At 40.3% G+C, this 17897-nt stretch overlaps 1 protein-coding gene across 1 annotated transcript in view; it reads right to left on the bottom strand.

Moving 5' to 3' along the window:
- Nucleotides 1–17897, bottom strand: part of ADCY5 (adenylate cyclase 5) — a 230146-nt gene that overhangs the window by 27284 nt on the left and 184965 nt on the right. Inside the window, 2 exon segments of the mRNA XM_009327174.1 lie at nt 3381–3403; nt 16448–16588. Of these exon segments, the coding sequence (XP_009325449.1) occupies nt 3381–3403; nt 16448–16588 (164 nt within the window).

Here is a 17897-nt window from a genome sequence, read left to right as displayed (position 1 = left end):
TAGTGCCTGAACTGGCAAAATGATTTATGTAACCAAACATATTTCTTGCTTCCCGATAATAATTTCTGTAAATATTTCTGTGAAAATTCCCAAACTTGAACAATTCTCCATTTCTGAGAAAAAATTGTTCACAGAATGAACATGTGGGGAAAAAAAATGTGGCCTGACACCCCACTGCCTCCCCTTCATGCAGTTATTTATGAGTATAAAGCATAAACCAGACAAAATTTTCTGTTTACAAGATATTTAGCTACCTCAAGGAAAGGTTGCAAAAGAAAAAGGTAGCAAAAGAAAAAAACACAAATTAGATTCTGCTTTCTAAATATGTGGAACAAGATTTCTAAACTGCGTATAATCTTTAGTATCAGTGTGTTTCTGATGCTTAGCTACAGCTTCAGAAAAATAAAGCTGATTTTTAAAAACTGTTGAAAAAAATAACACTGAAAACTTAATCGCCCTGAGGCATTTTGCACTGAGGATCAGGAAACCTGAATCACCTCCCCAAACTCTCTAGTTATTTTTAAAATCTAACAGGATTTTAATGACTTGATGCTGTCACTTTAATGGCCTGCCTTAAAACTAGCTATAGGCAGAAATTAAAAGCTAATCCTGAAATGCTGTTTTTCTGCTCTGCTTGCATGATTGCCAAGGTTATCCATACGATATGCCAATAGTTACCCATTGGAATACTCCCCCCACTTGCACTGGGGCATATTCCAGTGGATAACTATTTCTATGTGCAAACCCCATGATGGCACAGCAATTTATGGCTCATGTTGTGCGACCTTCACCTTAGGCACTCTGGAGAAAAAATCCCGAGGTCTGACAAGCACAATGAAAAGCTACACTGCTTTATTTTCTTGGTTTTATTTGTACTGCATAACAGTGCATAACGCACAAAGACTGTGTTGCAGCCAGCAGGTCCCTACAGGTACAACTGTGCTGTAGAGCAGAGACCGCTCAAAGCAGCTTACAAACCAGAATTTGACTCTATTTTAAAAGTTAAAGGTCCCTTTCCAAAAGAAAGGCTCTCCAAAAGCTTTCTGCAAAACTGGACCAGATTTCAAGAAGCCCTCTGTACCCCAACTCTACCACGTACCTCTTGCCAAGAGAAAAATAAATCAGGTCCATCTACTCCTTTCAATTTCAACTCCCTTCGCCCCAAGCCAGCAAGTTGAATGTCTCTACACCTCAGCTGGGTCATGACGACACACCATTGGCATCTATTTAGTGACCACAAGGCAACTGCAAACCTAGTTTGTCTCAAGGTCTTATCTCTATTTTAGCCAATCTTAATATTTCAGTGGGGTTGGGGAAAAGAGGTTTTTTTGGGGGGAGCTCTAGAGTTATTTAATTCTTTTAACTTCATATATTCCAGTTTGAAATTAAAAGTGGTTTTGTCCCTAGAAGGACCGGACATTCAATTTACTTCTAGATGCTTCCTTAGAGAAAGCACATCTGCTTGAGCATTCAAGACGATGCTGCTTATTTTCATTCAGTCCTCACAAGGTCTTCTGGACTCATAAAAATGAGCAAGGAAATCATTAGGCTTTGTATTTACAGAATGTCTTCCAAGATCCTGCGAGTTATTTACACATTTGGGTCATTCACATTTAGTCATTCCATACCACGTACGACAGATGTAATACGTTTTCCCCTAGAACTGAAGCAAGAGTCGGCTCAGCATCTTGGCGAACCTCAGTTAAATTTCAAGTTCCAGCCAAACAGCGTCACTCAGGAAGACACAAAGAGAAGAAACTGCCTGCTCGGGCTTTGGCCTCGGCTGCCTCCAGTTTTGTAATAGGTCATTATACTGCTGAGGGTATCTCTAATACTACAATAACTTCTGTGGTTGCAGATTGTGTAGAAATACCACTGCAGGTTTTAAATTGCCTTGCTGGGATATTCGCAGTGAGGCAGCCACTTTCACATAGACTGCAGGGGAAGCTTAGTTGCCTTGCACATACGTAGCTGCTGAGGTGACTTTTGCAGCCAGTTGTACCCAAACTAATTTACTGTACAGCAAGTTTGGGTACATTTGCATAAATGTAATTTTAAACTGAAATACAAAATTTCCCCATGCTAAGGAGTGCCCTGGAGTGTAAGCCAGAGCTGAGGTACTGCCACAGATTAATGAAATTTTTATGTGGAAATACTTATTGATATATTGATATTTTTTGGGGGGGGGGGGGGGCAGAAGCAAGGATTTCAGGCCACCATGAAACTTCCAGAAACACCTCTTAAAAGCACTGCTGAGATTTCTCCAAATGCAGCCAACAGAAAATTGTTGCAAGGGACAGGAACAGCACGAACAGAGCTTGGAACAACTTTTGCACTCTACTTGCAAATGTGAAAGCTAGCAATTAACCCAGAGATGCTGGCTGAATATTGCCATGTTCAAACTTATCACTTCCCTTTACTTTTAGGGAGTTGCTTTCAATGCTCAGCCACCATAACGTGAATTTTCCCAAATCCGGATGCTTAGGGCCCACAGAAGCATTTAGCTGTCTCAGCTCACAGAGGTCCGCTTAGTCCTGACCGGCAGCCTGAGAAACATAATGAGGAGCAACAGCAACATATTTTAGGCATCAGTCTCCTCTACTGTCACCTATCTTGCTCTGAGCAAGCTTACAATTAATGCCATTCAGTAGGACTGAATGTGAAATTTTTCCAAACACCTTCAATACAGGAAATGCTTTTGTAACGTCCAGCTGTAGAAGTTAAAAAGTGAACACGGTTGGGGTTTTTTCCTCCAAAAGCAATTTTTCAAAATATCACTCCTGTTAAATTGTTATTTTAACCAATTTTTTTTTTAAGTTCTATATGAAAAAAATGAAAATGCTGCTTTAATGTGGCTGTATTTTAGTGCATGAAAGTTTGAATTTACTTTTTCAAATAAGCTGTCATTTCTGAGTTCATTTTTATATATAGAAATAAGTAATATGTAATAATGACTAATATAAATTACAAACAAATAAACTCAGAAACTATATATATATTTCAATACATACATAATTTTTTCTTATCAGAGATGCTCAACACCTAGACATACTTTACAGAAAGATTTTGTTCTTGGGATATTTTCAAAGCAGCAAATAGCAAAGAATATTGGGGGCAAGGGGAAGAGCAGCAAAGGCATTTTAATTACAAAAGCAAGTTAGAACCACACAAACGAATAAATGTTTTGAGGGCAGCGGCAGTTCTGGATGCACATCAGTCAATCCCGTGCCCTCGACTGGCTGTCCCTCCAGGAGAAACCTCTGGGGAGTTCAGGCATTATTCTTGGCTGCTGGGCATTAATTTTTGTCTTTTTTTAATATGAGAAAAAAAATCCCAAATGTGCAAACATAACAGTGTATGACAGAAGTAAATTTGCTTACTTGTCCTTGGGGTCCTCAAAACCCTGAAAGAAAGGAAAAGGACACAAGGGTTAGGAAACAGGCTGACCTTGAGAACACAAAGTATCCTGAGAACGGCTTTCGCAGAGGAGTTTTCAGGGCACTCATTTGCTAGGTGTGGATGGATAGCCTTACCCACCCACAGCAATGTTTTGTGCTGTCGTGTCGTCAGGCAGACAGAGCAGTTTTAGAAAAACACATGCCTTCAGATATAAATTTATGGAAGTGAAGATAAGGGAAATGCTTCAGCTGACCGCTGGCACTCTATTTCAGGTGTCTTCTTTTCTGCAGTCACCATTACAAATGATACAATGGAAATTATGCTGATACAACTGAGGATGTATTTTACTTGAAACAAAACTCAGAATGATAACATAGGCCAACTATTGTATTCAACAAGGTTGCACCTCTTTATGTTGGGGCTTGGCTAAGGGAGCTGGATGCATTTCGGTTTTCATCTCTTCAGGAGGAACCTCAAGGGGTCTCCTTCCTTCTCCCCTCACTGCATGCACAGACAAAACGTGTTTTCTTGAATAAGATTTCAGGAATTATTTACAATATTTGTAATAGCCAAAATGTTCACAATTGCTTCAGGGCCACCTGAACCGAGTAAGTGTATGTATTTACGGGTCATCCATAGTTTAAGTGGCTAGAAGGCCTCAGAGAAAAATATGTACGGAGGCATAATTTTATATGTTTAGCGTTAACATACTTAATAGACCAAATTGCATCAAAATGGCCATTTTGCATGGGCTGCGACAAAATCTGCCCTCTGACATCTTGGCTTAAATTTAACTGAAGTCAAGAAAAGTTGTATATTTGACAAGTAGGGTCAAATACTCAGGCACAGAGTTTGTACCCTGTGTTCCAAAACATAAAAACAAATGTAGCTGGGAGATAGGAAGAATTCTTTTTGTTTTCCTCCCAGAGACCTCAGGCCAAAACTGCTCAGAGCACGTGAGGATATTCCAGCTGCTGGACCTGCAGCCGCTACCAGGCTGGGGGCAGCAAACTGAGATCCGTCCTGACTGTAAAAATCTTTGGGCAAAAGTCTTCCCACAGCCACCTTGTCCAACACCATCAGAAACAAGCACGTTGACTAAACGAGAACAGATTTTGCCCTTGCAACTAGTTAGCTATGTGGCGATACTGCGAGAGGCAGGAGTAAAGCCAACACAGTCTCCCTGAACAGCATCATCTTTGCAGGAGGGAAAAAGTGGGTTTTGTCACTCAGGTCAACAGCCAGGACGGTGATTCACTGAGAGAGCAATTTCCATTTTTACATACTCCGTTTCAGACTAAAACCACACTTCAAAATAGAAACTGCAACTCCAACTTAACCCATCAGAAATTCGGATAAAGGAAGTCTCTCAGTCCCATGTAACAACCCCCAGCAGATCCAGTGGGAAGAAGGAAATAGTAATGTTGATTCAAAGTTAGCATGTCCAGTTATCCAAGCCAAAAAAAACATGTACTTTTTCATTTCACATTAAAGAGTGATGAAGTGATCATTCAACTTTTTGTTGTGTGGCTTTTTTTTTTCCCCTTTGCTTAATCATTTTACAGTTGTCAGGAATATCTGATTGATTTATTTATTTATCCTCTAAGCAATGCTACAACACAGTGCCAAAACTGAAAGCTCACTGATTAATCATGAAGACAAAATGCTCACTAATTTGTCTGTTGTCATAGTCAGTTAGGCTGAAAAAAAAAAGAAAATCAGCTGAACATGAATAGCTACCAGCCAAGAAATAAGGGGAGGGAACCGATGAGAAAACAGCCAGTACTTGCTTATTAGATAGACATCAAGTTCACATTTTCAAGCTTAGCCACATGGGAACTGGATGACTGACTGCAGTAGGAGAGTCCCCTAAAATGGTCTGATTTTCACAGACAGCTGCATAACCATTCATCCCACTGAAATACTGAAAATTAACACAGATCTCATACTCCTGCCTTCTAGGTGCACAGGTTTGAGGATACAGGCCACCCAGCTCAAGTTACCAAAACACCTCAGCCAGCATATCCTCAAAAAATTCCCTAATATTTCAAGCGTGGAAAAATATGTAGGCTGCATATTTAACTAATCATTTCTATGGGTGATCACTTGATCAACATGGAATTTGATTCTCCCCTGCTTCTCTCCCCCAGCAAAACTGTTACAAGGAAAGTCTCTAAAATAATACAGAATTAATTGATCTAGCTTTTCAATTTAAAATACTAAATTGTGCTTGAAACCCTGGAAATTATTCATGCTGGTAGCTCAAATTAAATCGGTGTTTCAAAATTAAAAACTCAAAAAAGGCATATTTCAGGTAAAGCAAAAAAAGGAAAAGATCATTACATTTTCTTTCCTGGATCTTCATTTAACAAGGCTAAATATTTAAGAGTGACTTGAACTTTAATTAGAGAGAATCAGCTTAAAATTAAATGTAGTAGGAACCTCTTTAAGTTAAGCAAATTAAATGATTCACTTCAAACATTCCCATTTCATACGAAAGATTCTTCAAGCATAATTGCCAAAAATGGAATTGTTATGGTGAAAGGTCTGCAGGATTATTTTAGGGAAAAAAACCTTGAACACAGCTTCTTAAAAACTGGTCATTTATTATAGGAGATCTTTCTTATTTGCAGTGAAAGACTTTGCCAGGATACAGAGCAAATATACCTCTAGGATCTGGCTGTGACCAGAGATTTTCTTCCTTATCCACTAAAGCATCCGTGTCTCAATCACATACCAAGAAGCCTTTTAGGGGGAGAAGATGGTCGCACGCACAGGGTCACGCTGCTCACCCTATTTTGGGTTGGGAGGGAAATTTCCCCCTGGGTTTTGGTAAATGTGTTTTCACCTCCTCCTACTTTGTGGGCATGCTCAGTCCGTTGAAAAATCTGCACTTAAATTATTTCCTTCCCCTTGCACGAGGCTTGGGCACTAATGATGCATTGGTCTTTTTTCTTCTCCACAGCTGGCAAATAATTTAGTTTCTTTAGGACTCAGGTGCTTTGCTCCAATTAAAGCCCTTTGGCTCAGCATAAGGTTGCTCACATGGATTGCAATGGTCTGTGTTACACACAGGATAAGCGCTAAGCACAATCAATCCTGCAGAAATATGGTCTACATGGATTTGCTTTCATTCCTAAAGGACTAACACACTCAGGATCTAGTAGACAAATTTCCAAGCTCAAGCAGGAAAGGGAAATAATGGGGGCTGCTGCTGCGAGCACGTCTGTAAAGCCACTCTCCAGCATCCCTGATCTCACCTGTCTGTGCTCGCCGCTGGAGGCTGGGTAGCTGGGCTGGGGCTGTACCCAGCCTGCTCGGGTATAGAGCAGGTTTTGAGCTGCACAAAGATATGTCAAGATTGGCATTTCTGCACACACATATACAGAAATCTGAATGCCCAGAAAAAATAGCTGATAAAAATGAGGCGCCTATCATTTAGGAGAGGGGGAGTAAAGGGGGTAGGAAGAGAAACAGCCAGTTCCTGAAGTTAAGTATATGAATCCCCTCTTGACTGCTTATGGATTTGTGCCCAGCAGACTGAAGCGGTGCCGATGGCTTTCTAGGGTACTATGAAGAAAAGGCTGGGAATTGTCAGCAGAGATGAAAATGTCAAAAGTGGTGATGGCTACAAGAATCAGGCAGATAGGAGTTCACAGGAGTTCAAGAATAGCTCCATAATCATGATGATGAAGTAGCCCTTGTTAAGGCCAAAATTCCTTTTCTCTAGAAGGGAACATAAGGCATGAGATAGGTCTTATCGCAGTGCAGTACTAATGGACTGCTGCATATAGGACCTCATGCAATTTTTATTCAGTCTCATTTTAAATATCCCTGATACTGGAGTTTTTCCCCTTCCCCCAAGAGGCTGCATTATTCTGCCATCAGATTGCAAATGTAAAGGTAATAGCATTTAATAATTGCTTTGAGACTAAGACAGTTCTCTCTCTGACTTCAGGAATATTAACCCAAACTCAGCTGAATCACCTCCCTTAAAGGCACTAGTACCTACCAAAGAACAGTCCTGCTCTTTCTTCTTTTCTACATGAGATTCTTAAAAAAACATATTTTTTATGGCAGGTCAGGTGGCTCTGAATTTACAAGCACTTACTTTTAATAACCCTTCTACAGTGGGAGTAGACATGTGCAGGAGGAAAAAAAGAAGGAATGTTTTATTACTGCATCTGTCCCTAAGGTTTACTATTTTATGGGGGATATTTTATGAATATCTATTGTGCTAAAAGCTCATATGACTGCCATCTCTCTGCTTGACTTCTAAATTAACTAAGCCCTTTTCTTTGAAGATTAAAACTGATTCCTTAAATAGAATGATAAAGTGTTTGTCAAAGCCATGACAAGCTGACTGCTATACCGTAATGCTTCAAATCAAGAACCATTAGAAATAATAATTCTAACTTTGAGAACATTAGCTGCAATTATTAACATATTGTAAATATGCAAAGAAAAGTGGAATAGACTTTACATCCTTTTAACTTTTCATTTAGCTCCAAAAATAAGACAGTAGAGGGGCTGATGAGCTCTATGACCTTCTTAATGGCAACATGGCTGGGAAGCATGGATTCCACCTTAAAAACTTCACTGGCAACTCCAGCAAAGATCGTAAGAGCAAAAATGACAGAGAAACTAATTTTTCTTGCCCTTTTTTCACCTCCAGAACAAAGCTGAAACGGGGCTTGCATGCTGTTAAAGCAGAAATCGGAAGAACTTCAGACTTGGGGACAAAATGAGCTTTATAAGAGGTCAGGCCAACTTGCAAAGCAAAGGTGCTTCACAGAGACAGTGACCATGGAAAACAGAAAAGGAGAGTGACAGGCTGAGAGTGGATGTAGTTAAAAACAAACCTGGTTTGGCCCCACCGTAAAACTAATTAGTCACATCTGTTTTCAGCAGTGTTATACATTCTGCCTTTGTCCCTGTGGTCAAGAAGACAAGGCTACGAAGATAGATGCCGTCAGGTGTAAAAGCAGAAACAAAACTGAAGGACTTCAAAGCACTCAAGCCAGAAATAATGCAATTTCTATACCAGAGTCCAGAAAGAACTGGCACAGAAAATACTAGGCCTGATAGGAAGGATATTTAACAAGCATCTAAGTGCATAACAACAAACTGGCAGAAAACCAGTTTATGAAACAGATTATATGACGAGTGTGTCTGCTATAGCTGGAACACAGACTAATGAGCTCCAAAAAGGAAAGCTGAAATGCTCCCTTTCTGCAGCCCACCCCACTTGATAAATAGACTTTCATTCCTCTGCACTGCTCCCAGATGGTGAAACCCTCTACTTTGTTCTACTCAAAATGGTTTCGTACGCAGCCCCCAGCTGGTAGACCGGACCTGGCCAAACCCATTAATTTATTTGGCCCATCAGATTTATATCTATAGAACATAAGCGGTTGCTTTTGAAATAGGTTTCCCCCCCTTACTTTTAATTAACTTCTGGCTCTGAACTCACACCTCTGAGAAGTGCAGGTTGCTCACACTTCCCAGTTTTCTGTGAACTCTGAATCCAAATTTCTTCAGTTCAAAGGTCACGTTTTCAAGTGAAATGGTATGCGGTTCTACGCCTCACTTGTGAACAGTTACCAGAACTTGCAAAACAGAAAAAGACATAAAAAAAGGTAGTCCTAGAAATGCTCTGAATCAGTTCCTGGCTCCCTAATCTCTGTCCTTTCATCTCTACACTCCAAATGATGATAAACACAACAAACTTCTACAGAAACTACTGTCAAATAGCCTTCTAATCAGATGCAGACAGACTGAATCCAAGCCTAACCAGCCTTAATTGAAATTGCCCACTGGTGCTGGCTGGAGCTGCTCACCCCCTCTGAAAACCAGACTCAAACCTGCTGACCTGAATCCTTTTGTCATTAAAGCTTACTGCCGCTTTAGGAAGCTTTGGAAATCATTCTGGTAAGTGCCACAACTCCACCTCTGATGTCCACCTGGGCAACGCTGCGACGAACATCAGAGGAAATGTTTCTGTGAATAAAGGGGAATTGGTATTTTATTTCTGTAGGCTTAATTTAGTCCCACTCAGAAACTATCTGACACTTTTTAGTAGTGTCTCAATCCAAGCCACTTTTTCCCATATGACTACGATTTACTCTAGAAAAGGGTATTGAATGGTGGAAAAATTATCAGTGCAAGACTTCCAAGCAAATACTAAACTCTACCTAAGTTTCACAAAAGCAGCTGCAGATCAGCTGTTGCATCTCTCTGACTCTTATTCCTCTTTTAAAGAATTTAATCAAGGATGATTGCAAGCCCTGATCAACTAGAATAAAAGTTGGGTTTGCAGATGAGGATACAAAACTGTATGAAGCCTCTGACAGTTTGAGAAATGTACAATGTTTTATATGGCTCCCACTCATTTATATCAGATGACACGGAACATGTGAATCAGGCAACTCCTTTTTCAGAAGCACCAAAGCAATTGTATAGAGTAAGTGCAGGATAGGATTCCTCCCCTTGCTATTTGTGAGCTATCTAAACCAAATTGGCTATATAAAATCCAGACTAGACTAACAATTTCCTCCCAGGTCTATAGCAATACATGGAGATTACAGCAGAAAGGCTTGCTCGACGGTTTCTCCCTGCTTGATTACGAGTTCAGGGGATTCTGCATACTACAATAGCAGCAAGAAATAGTGGGTCAAATTCTTCTCCATTGGGTGCTCCTGTCCAGCTCCACTGACGTCAATGTTGCTATTACCAGATTTAGCAGATGATTGCTGGAAAAGAGGATAATGGTGACCTTCAGTTAAATGAAACCTTTAGAAGGAGGGTGAACCCTCTGTGCCTCATTCACGGACTCAGATCCACTTCTCTCTGATGGGGTTGCGCTATTGACTGAGGAAAACTTACCCTACTGAATTTTATTTTAATCATTTCTGATGTTCAGGTGGTAGAGTTGGCACAGAACCAGCTATAGTGTCTGTTCCTCTGATGCACCTGTTCCCCAATTTTGATTACCGAGTAACAAGAAAATCTATTGTAATGGCAACTTGGAGACATAAAGGGAGGAAGTGAGCTGTATTTGCGATGCAACATGCAGAGAATTGTTTGATTTAGGACAGGGTGAATAGGACGAAGAATTATATTTTATGGTTGAGTGACCAGGCTTGTAGGTGAGTGTTGTTTCATTAGAAAGTAAACACCAAGGAATCAAATATCATGTAGAAGACTGTGCAGAGCTCTGAGCAGCACCGCAAGGAATCAGGCAGTGCCTACCTGAAAGAAGAGCTTGTTCTTTATTGCACCGGCCATATCCAGGATGCGTTTCTATAACCTTGTCTCACATTTTTAACATTTGCATGCAGTCATATTTCCTACATGTGTATAATCCCTATTTGATTTTACTTTGTAACTAACATCGATGTCACACACAATTTCATTGCAAATTAAATGCTTCATTAGTACTCAGACTCATGACAGAAGCATGGTCAGACTAAAATCAGTATTGCAGATCTTCAGGGTTTCCTCTTTCTGTTCCTAAACTTCCTAATGTTAAATCTTTCCAGCAGCTGAAAAAATAAAAGGAAATCTGCCAGGCATCTACAACCAGGCTCAGTAATCACATTAGCCACTCTGCTCACATTTGATTATAAGGACTCAGAGGTACCTGTTTCTGAAGTAAACCTTCCCCAAAGCATGTATCAGTGGAACAAGCTCAGATGCTCAGTCATACTAGCCAGAGTAAAATAAATATAATAGCTGTATGGCAGCCTTAAGATCCAACAGCAGGACTTTCCACAGCTGAATAGATCTTATGACACAACTAACGCTTAATTTTTTTGGAAGCCAGACAGCATTAGGCTGTGTCAAGTCTGGTTGTAAGACCTCAAAAATGACCAACGTCTTCTGGGCAGCACTAATAAAATCTCAGTAGGTGTGCTGGGTTCAGTGCGGGCGCTGCCTCTTATCGATGAAACAGCAAGTGCTTAGAGGGGAACAAGAACAACACCGGGCTGGAAAGCACCAACTGGGGTACAAACTTGATGAGGGAATAAGAGCTGTGCAGGGACGTGGTAATAGTCCTCACATACAGAGAAGATAACTGTAAAGGAGAGAAAATTAAACTGTCCTCTATCTACTGTGAATAGCTCACGAAGCCTGTGTTTTCAAACTGAAGTGAGGGAATGTGAAGTGAAACTTCAAGCAAAATAATCAAACTGTTGAAAAGGATGCCCAGCAAGACTGTGGGACTTCCATCCTTTGAGGTTTTTAAACAAGGGCTAGACAAATATCTGTCAGAAACATTGCGGGTATAGCTGGCTCTTGTACAAGGGGGGAAATTGATGCCTTGAAGTTCTGTGCAGCCTAGATTGGAAACTTCATAAAATCTTTACATCTATCTCATATTATTCTTATATTCTTTATTCCCTATAAATTCTCCTAATTCAGACTTTTTTACATTATTGTTTCTATTTTTGCAAAGGATTTTATGATGCCCCTCCAGACTGAAAAGCCCTGAATAAAAGAAAATGTTTTCAGGAAAATCAGAAATTCCACAAGCTCCTTATACAGCCTATTCCTTGCATCTAAGTTTTCTTAACTTAGATCTTCCTTGCAGCAAATTAAGATTATTATTTTTAATCCTGCCCTTTGCAGTCGTGGAGAATCATTTATCATTATTTTCTATCCTTACAAACCTTCGTGTATTTGAAGACTTTCATTTCTAATCAGTCTTCTCCCTTCTAGACTAAACAAACCCAATACTTCAACACTTCTGCACAGGTCACACTGTTGAAACTCTCCTAATTTGTAATTTTCTCCACTGGACTATCTCCAATTCATCCACATTTTCCTAAAGGATTGTAATCCCAAACTGGATGTGGTTTTCCAGCTACAACCTTAATAATGCTGAACAGGGTAAAAGATGCAAGAGAATCATTTGTCATCTGGAACAGCCCTGTAATTTTGGAAGGTATCAACATTTGCCTTTTTATTGCTGTTTACAACAAAGCTCTTTCAAATTGTTTTTTTTCTAATAGTAGTTTTGTTTTGCTGATGAAAACTGAGAAATAAGTATTATTTCCAGAAGTCAAAAATCCATCGATATTTATAAAAGCACTCTGAAATCTATACTGGGAAAAGCAAAGTATTTCTCGGTGGTGTATAAATATTGTTATAGCTATAAATATACTTGTACTCTCAAATGCTTTCAAGTCCGTTTATTTTTTACCCTTTTGCAATTAAAAACTGGACCAGAGAGACAGTGGGGAAGACAAGACTGCTGCACGGAGACTTGGGGGAACACTGCTCCTTTGCATACATCACGAGCAGTACAAAAATCTGCCTTTCCAGAGACATACAGTCACCGGTGCTGGACTGACCGCTTTTGTTTAGGAAACAAGAAAACATGCCATAAAAAGCAATAAAAATAGAAAGCAGCTGTGCTGCTCTTCTGCCGTGCTCTGGCTCTTTTCATACTCTGTATAAAGCCACAAAGCTGATCCTGTCCAGGCTTCACTGCCTGCCCAGGGCGAGCGAGGCAGCTCTCTACCCACCCCATGCCAGCAGCACCACCCTGTCCAACAACAGCCAGCTCAGAGCAAGACTCTTTGCCCTGCCATGACATTTGTATCTGATTTTCCTCTGCTGCAAATTTACCAGTTTTTTAGGGGCAGCCACTGACCCGGCAGCGCAACTCAGCACAGTCCCCAGGACCAGCTTTCTCCGGGGAGTGGCTCCACCAGCTTATGGGGGTCAGGGTCAGCAATGGGCAACGTCGGTGTTTCCTGCTTGCTGCCTCCCTGGAGGCTCTGCACGGCAAGAAAGGCCACCACTAAGCAATGGGAGGGGAAAAAGAAGGGTTAGGGATGGTCTGGAAAGCAGACCAGTGCATGAGGGAGATGGAGGAGCTCTTGGGCAGGATGGGATGAGCCGGTACAGTTGCAATCCCAGCTGACTCGGGCCCCAGTTAGCTAGGGTAGGACTAGGAAAATAACTCCAGTTTTCCAGGACATTTTAGATTACTGCTGCATGGACACATGTAGGATATTTTGTCTTATTTATATATGTGTGCAAGTACCTGAAAAAACTCCTGTGTGCCCAGGGGAACAACATACCCTTAGGAGCATTGTGGAAAGTCAGCTGGACCAAGCAGAGGTTAAGCTCCAAGCCATAACGCGGACAGAAGCAGGGACCAAAGACCTCCCCATGCCGCCGGCCAGGCTGCCCTCCCACACAAACCCCGCCGGATGCACTGCCGATGTGCCCAAACATGGCAGCGTGTTGAAATGCCACGACAAAAGAGGAGGCGGAGGGGTGAAAGGAGTACGTGGCTACTTTTGATACTAATCCGACTCATCCAGGACTACTGCTAATATATCCTAAGAATAGAGACAGCTACCAGAGCCAAAGTTCAAAGGAAAGAAAAATGGCCAAAATAATTCTGTTTTCCATTAAATGTAACAGTTCCCTCCCAAAAATGCAATTCAGGGAACTTTAATATTATCTTTCAGGGAATTGTAAGTAGTGCCACAAAAAAACTGTCTCTCTTTTTTCTGGAAATATGGTTGTCTTCATAATGCAAAATGTTCTAACTTTGTGACAAAAAACTGTCTCCTTTATAACCATCCATATTACTCCTTACACACAAATGTATTCATATCTACATATCAATATAACGTAACTGCACATCACTGCAACATTACCTAGCTCCTGCCTGAGGACTATCTCACAATTACCCTTATAAACACCTGTCTTGAAATTACAGGGCTAAGGAGCTCCAGGTTTTAAAGAGAAAGGCAATGTTGCACTGCCTGCCTTCAGCATACTACTTTGACTAATGCAGCCTTACATGTTCATAGTTTCCAAGAAAAAAGGCTACATGTAATTACATGCAAGAGGTCTGGGGGAAAGGTGGGTGGTGTGCAACAAAGAGCACATTTTCAGGATCTTTGAAAGCTGGTGCGGCTTACCAAGATCAATGACATGTCATCCCAGAGGAGCACTGAAAAAAGCCTTTGTAGTTCTGCTCCCCTTCTGTCTGTCTGTATTTTGTATTTCTAAGCAGGCTGTTTGCAGCCAGCGTGCATTGTGCATGCATTTAAGCACACACAGCATCCATGTAACACAATGTTAGAGATTACAGACAAAGTACTGTGCAAAGCTGGGTGGTACAAAGAAATGCATATTTAAATTAGAAGTTAACACAGAGAGAAACAGTTGAGACAGGAGATGGAGAGATTGTTCCTATAATCTAATAATAAAATGTCCATCTAGCAGATATTAAAATAGTCTTTAGGCCACGGAGAGCAGCATGTTTTCGTTTTGTCTAATGCATCTCAAACGTAAAGCAGTGGGAAATATTGTAAATAACAGATTTTAAAAAACAGTCCCCAAGAACAACAAAAAGTCTAGCTGAAAATAATACATCTGAATCAGGTTTAAATTGGTTTTCAAGACATAGCCTGATGCATGCAACATCAGCCTCTCAAAAAAGAGCTTAATATAAGAGGCAGTACAGAAGCAGATTGAGTGGAAAAGATTTTCTGAGCCGCTGAATTTATAAAAAGGTAAATACCATTACAGGGAAAGGTTCAAGATAAGGAGAGGAAAAAAAAAAAAAAAAGAGAAGCTTTTTCTCCTACAAGTGAGGGGCAGTGAAGTTTTTAGGACTCAGCTTGGTATTTCAATAAATAATTATGTTTTTCCAACTGAACAACCAGCTAGACACTGCAAACTGTAATTAACACCAAGAAGAATAATACCATTTGGCATGCTTATACCTTGTTTCTGAACAGGAGGATGCAAGAACCCCTTAAAAGCTATTCAAAGAAACTTATAATTATAATTATGTGCTAGCGTGATTAGGCTCTTCTAATAATGTCATGCCTACTGAGCACACCCTATTGAAAAGCCCACATAAAAAATGCACAGTTCCACTGATCTGTACACTTATGTCAGAAGCCCTCATTTGGAGATCTCAGAAATGAAAGAAATATTACTATGGAGATTAAGAAATTTGGTTTAGCACTGTAAAATAATATTATGATTGAATAATATTAGCACCAACTATTAATAAATGTGCCAGCATTTCCCATTAGAAGACACCATATGCGGTTGCTTATAGCTATGCCAAAAGTTTTAAGCTGTGGGAGTGAATCTCATGTTAAAAAGTTCTTTGAATACTTTAAGGCTTTGGTGACCTGGAGCAGAACTTTGACTATGGGCAACAAAGCAGGCAACAAATACACACTTTTGACTGTGCATGAAGGGTCAAAACAGCATTAATAAGGTCATAGAGCAATCTGATTATGCATGCAATTACAGAGGTGCTAAATATTTTTATTATTATTAAAATAGCCATTATAATAGAAACTTTCTTTTCTTCATCTTTATTGCAGGAAACAAAGATATAATCTACAACTTTATGTAAAATAAGCCATAAAAGTGCTCTCAGTCCAATTGCATTGGTTAACTAGGTCTTGTTCCTTTTAATTTAGAAGGACTGAAAGGTATAAGCAAGAAATGAAGATGCCTGCTACTTTAGGCCAATTAATCCATGTACTCGAGAACGTATTCTCGAGAATTAAACACAGCGGCGTGATTCATGGGGACCCATGCGTATACATGGGCATGTAGCTTATCGAAGGTGAACAGCATCTGGCTGTTATAATGCAAGCAAGAAACCTTTGCAAGTGCTGAAGTCTGTAATGATCTAGTAGAAATGTATGTCAGCTGCTGTTTGAATGCTTGAGTTACTAAGCAATTTTTGTAGATAATCACGTCTTCTCACACAGCCTGGATGAGTTTTTCAGAACGTGGGACAAGTCAGACAAAAGAGCCTTCTATGTGCCATTCAGCCTCCCTTCCCCTCTCAAAAAACCTTGCACCTCATCGCACAATCACTCACCTCCAGATGTACCAATTATTATTATTTCTGGAGTCAAAGTAGAATTTACCACCCCCATTTGGAAAATGCCCTCAGGGCTGCAAAAACCTTCAGACAAAGCAGGAAGGAATGTATAATGCTGTATTAAGAAGAAAAGAAATTAATGTCCATAAAGCAAGGCATTACCATTCTCTTCATCTCCTTGGAGACCTGGTGAGCTCCAAGGTGGTTGTAAAAGGGTCGGTCAACACCCCAGTGTGGCGGATTATGGCTGATGGAATTAGCGCGCTGACGGTTCATCTTGGCTATTGTGGCTTTCTCATCTTTCTGAAATACAAACGAGAGAGAAATGCAGAATAAATTTTGAAACGTTTACATGGCAGTCATTCTCTAAGCATCTCTCACTTCTGACCTCTCACTCCAGAAGCTGGCTTTGCACCTCGAGCTTTATGAAGTGGCCGCTGATCAGGAGCAGGCCCAGTCCACCATTTCTTTTTCTTCTCATTTTTTAGAACACTTGCCCCTAAGTGGTGCCCACCATTTTACTCCTTTGCTTGTTTTGAATAACCACCATAACCTGTGTAAACACAGGGAGCAATCCAAAACGGAGACAACTATTTTCTTTTTTAGTAAACTGAATCAAACTGAATAATTTCAGGTAGGAAATTACAGTTCCAAGCTGAGATACTACATAGAGGGTCCTCAAAAGAAAAAAAAGACTGGTGCATCTGCAAGAGAAACGACACACAGAGCCATCTGGTTGAAGAACAGGAGCCTTGAAGCTCCTTGAAGCTATGGGAATAAAGGACACCTTTCTCTGTAGGTACAAGCAAATAATTTTCCACACTTGCAAGAGCATCTTCGCAGACATGCTGAGGAAAGCATGTAAATCTTGCAAACAACTTAACTATGTATCTGTTAAAGGTAATGGTATTGCAGAGTGTGACAAACGGTCTCCTCTACCCTAATGCTAGCTGCAAATTTATCATTGACACTAACTTTCCTGAAGTTTGGACAAAGTCTTTGGTTTTGTTATTAGAGCTGGTTTTGAATCTTGGTTGTAATTGGAGCTTACTGCAAAGTTTGCACAGGATCTGTCGGAAAGGTTTCATTCAAGCACAATGCCAGTTACAAAAGCACAGAAGTGCAGCATGTAACTAGGCTGAACAACAGGCTGATTAGTTTCTTATTTTGAATATATTCTTTAGCTAAAAAGACAGGCAGGTTGCCACATGGAATATGTTCTGCGGAAAGACAGGAGTTCATTGCACAAGATCAAACCCTTTAATCTTCTGTAGCAAGGACCGCACTGGAGACTTGCTCAGTGAGGACTGTGAGATTTACCTGTACTGACTCAGAAGGCAGAGGGGTGGCACATATTACATCCTTGCTTAAAAGAGACAAACTCTGGAGACCCTGAAAATTTGGACAGTAGGGATAGCTACAACTTGGCTGTTTATTACTTGAGAGATTAAACTTTTCAAGACAATTGCTGCTTCCATGAGATTACTGAAAAAAGTAGACGTAATAGTTAATTTTGGATTTCAGAAAGTGTTCAGACAACTGAATAATTTTAAAAGAAAGCATCAGTTGTTTTAAACTCTAGAATTTTGGTTCAACTGTTGGATGACAATAC

The sequence above is a fragment of the Pygoscelis adeliae genome, unplaced genomic scaffold (assembly GCF_000699105.1).
Source record: "Pygoscelis adeliae isolate BGI_AS28 unplaced genomic scaffold, ASM69910v1 Scaffold227, whole genome shotgun sequence".
NCBI classification, from domain to species: domain Eukaryota; kingdom Metazoa; phylum Chordata; class Aves; order Sphenisciformes; family Spheniscidae; genus Pygoscelis; species Pygoscelis adeliae.
This window is presented reverse-complemented; position numbering and strand designations above follow the sequence as displayed.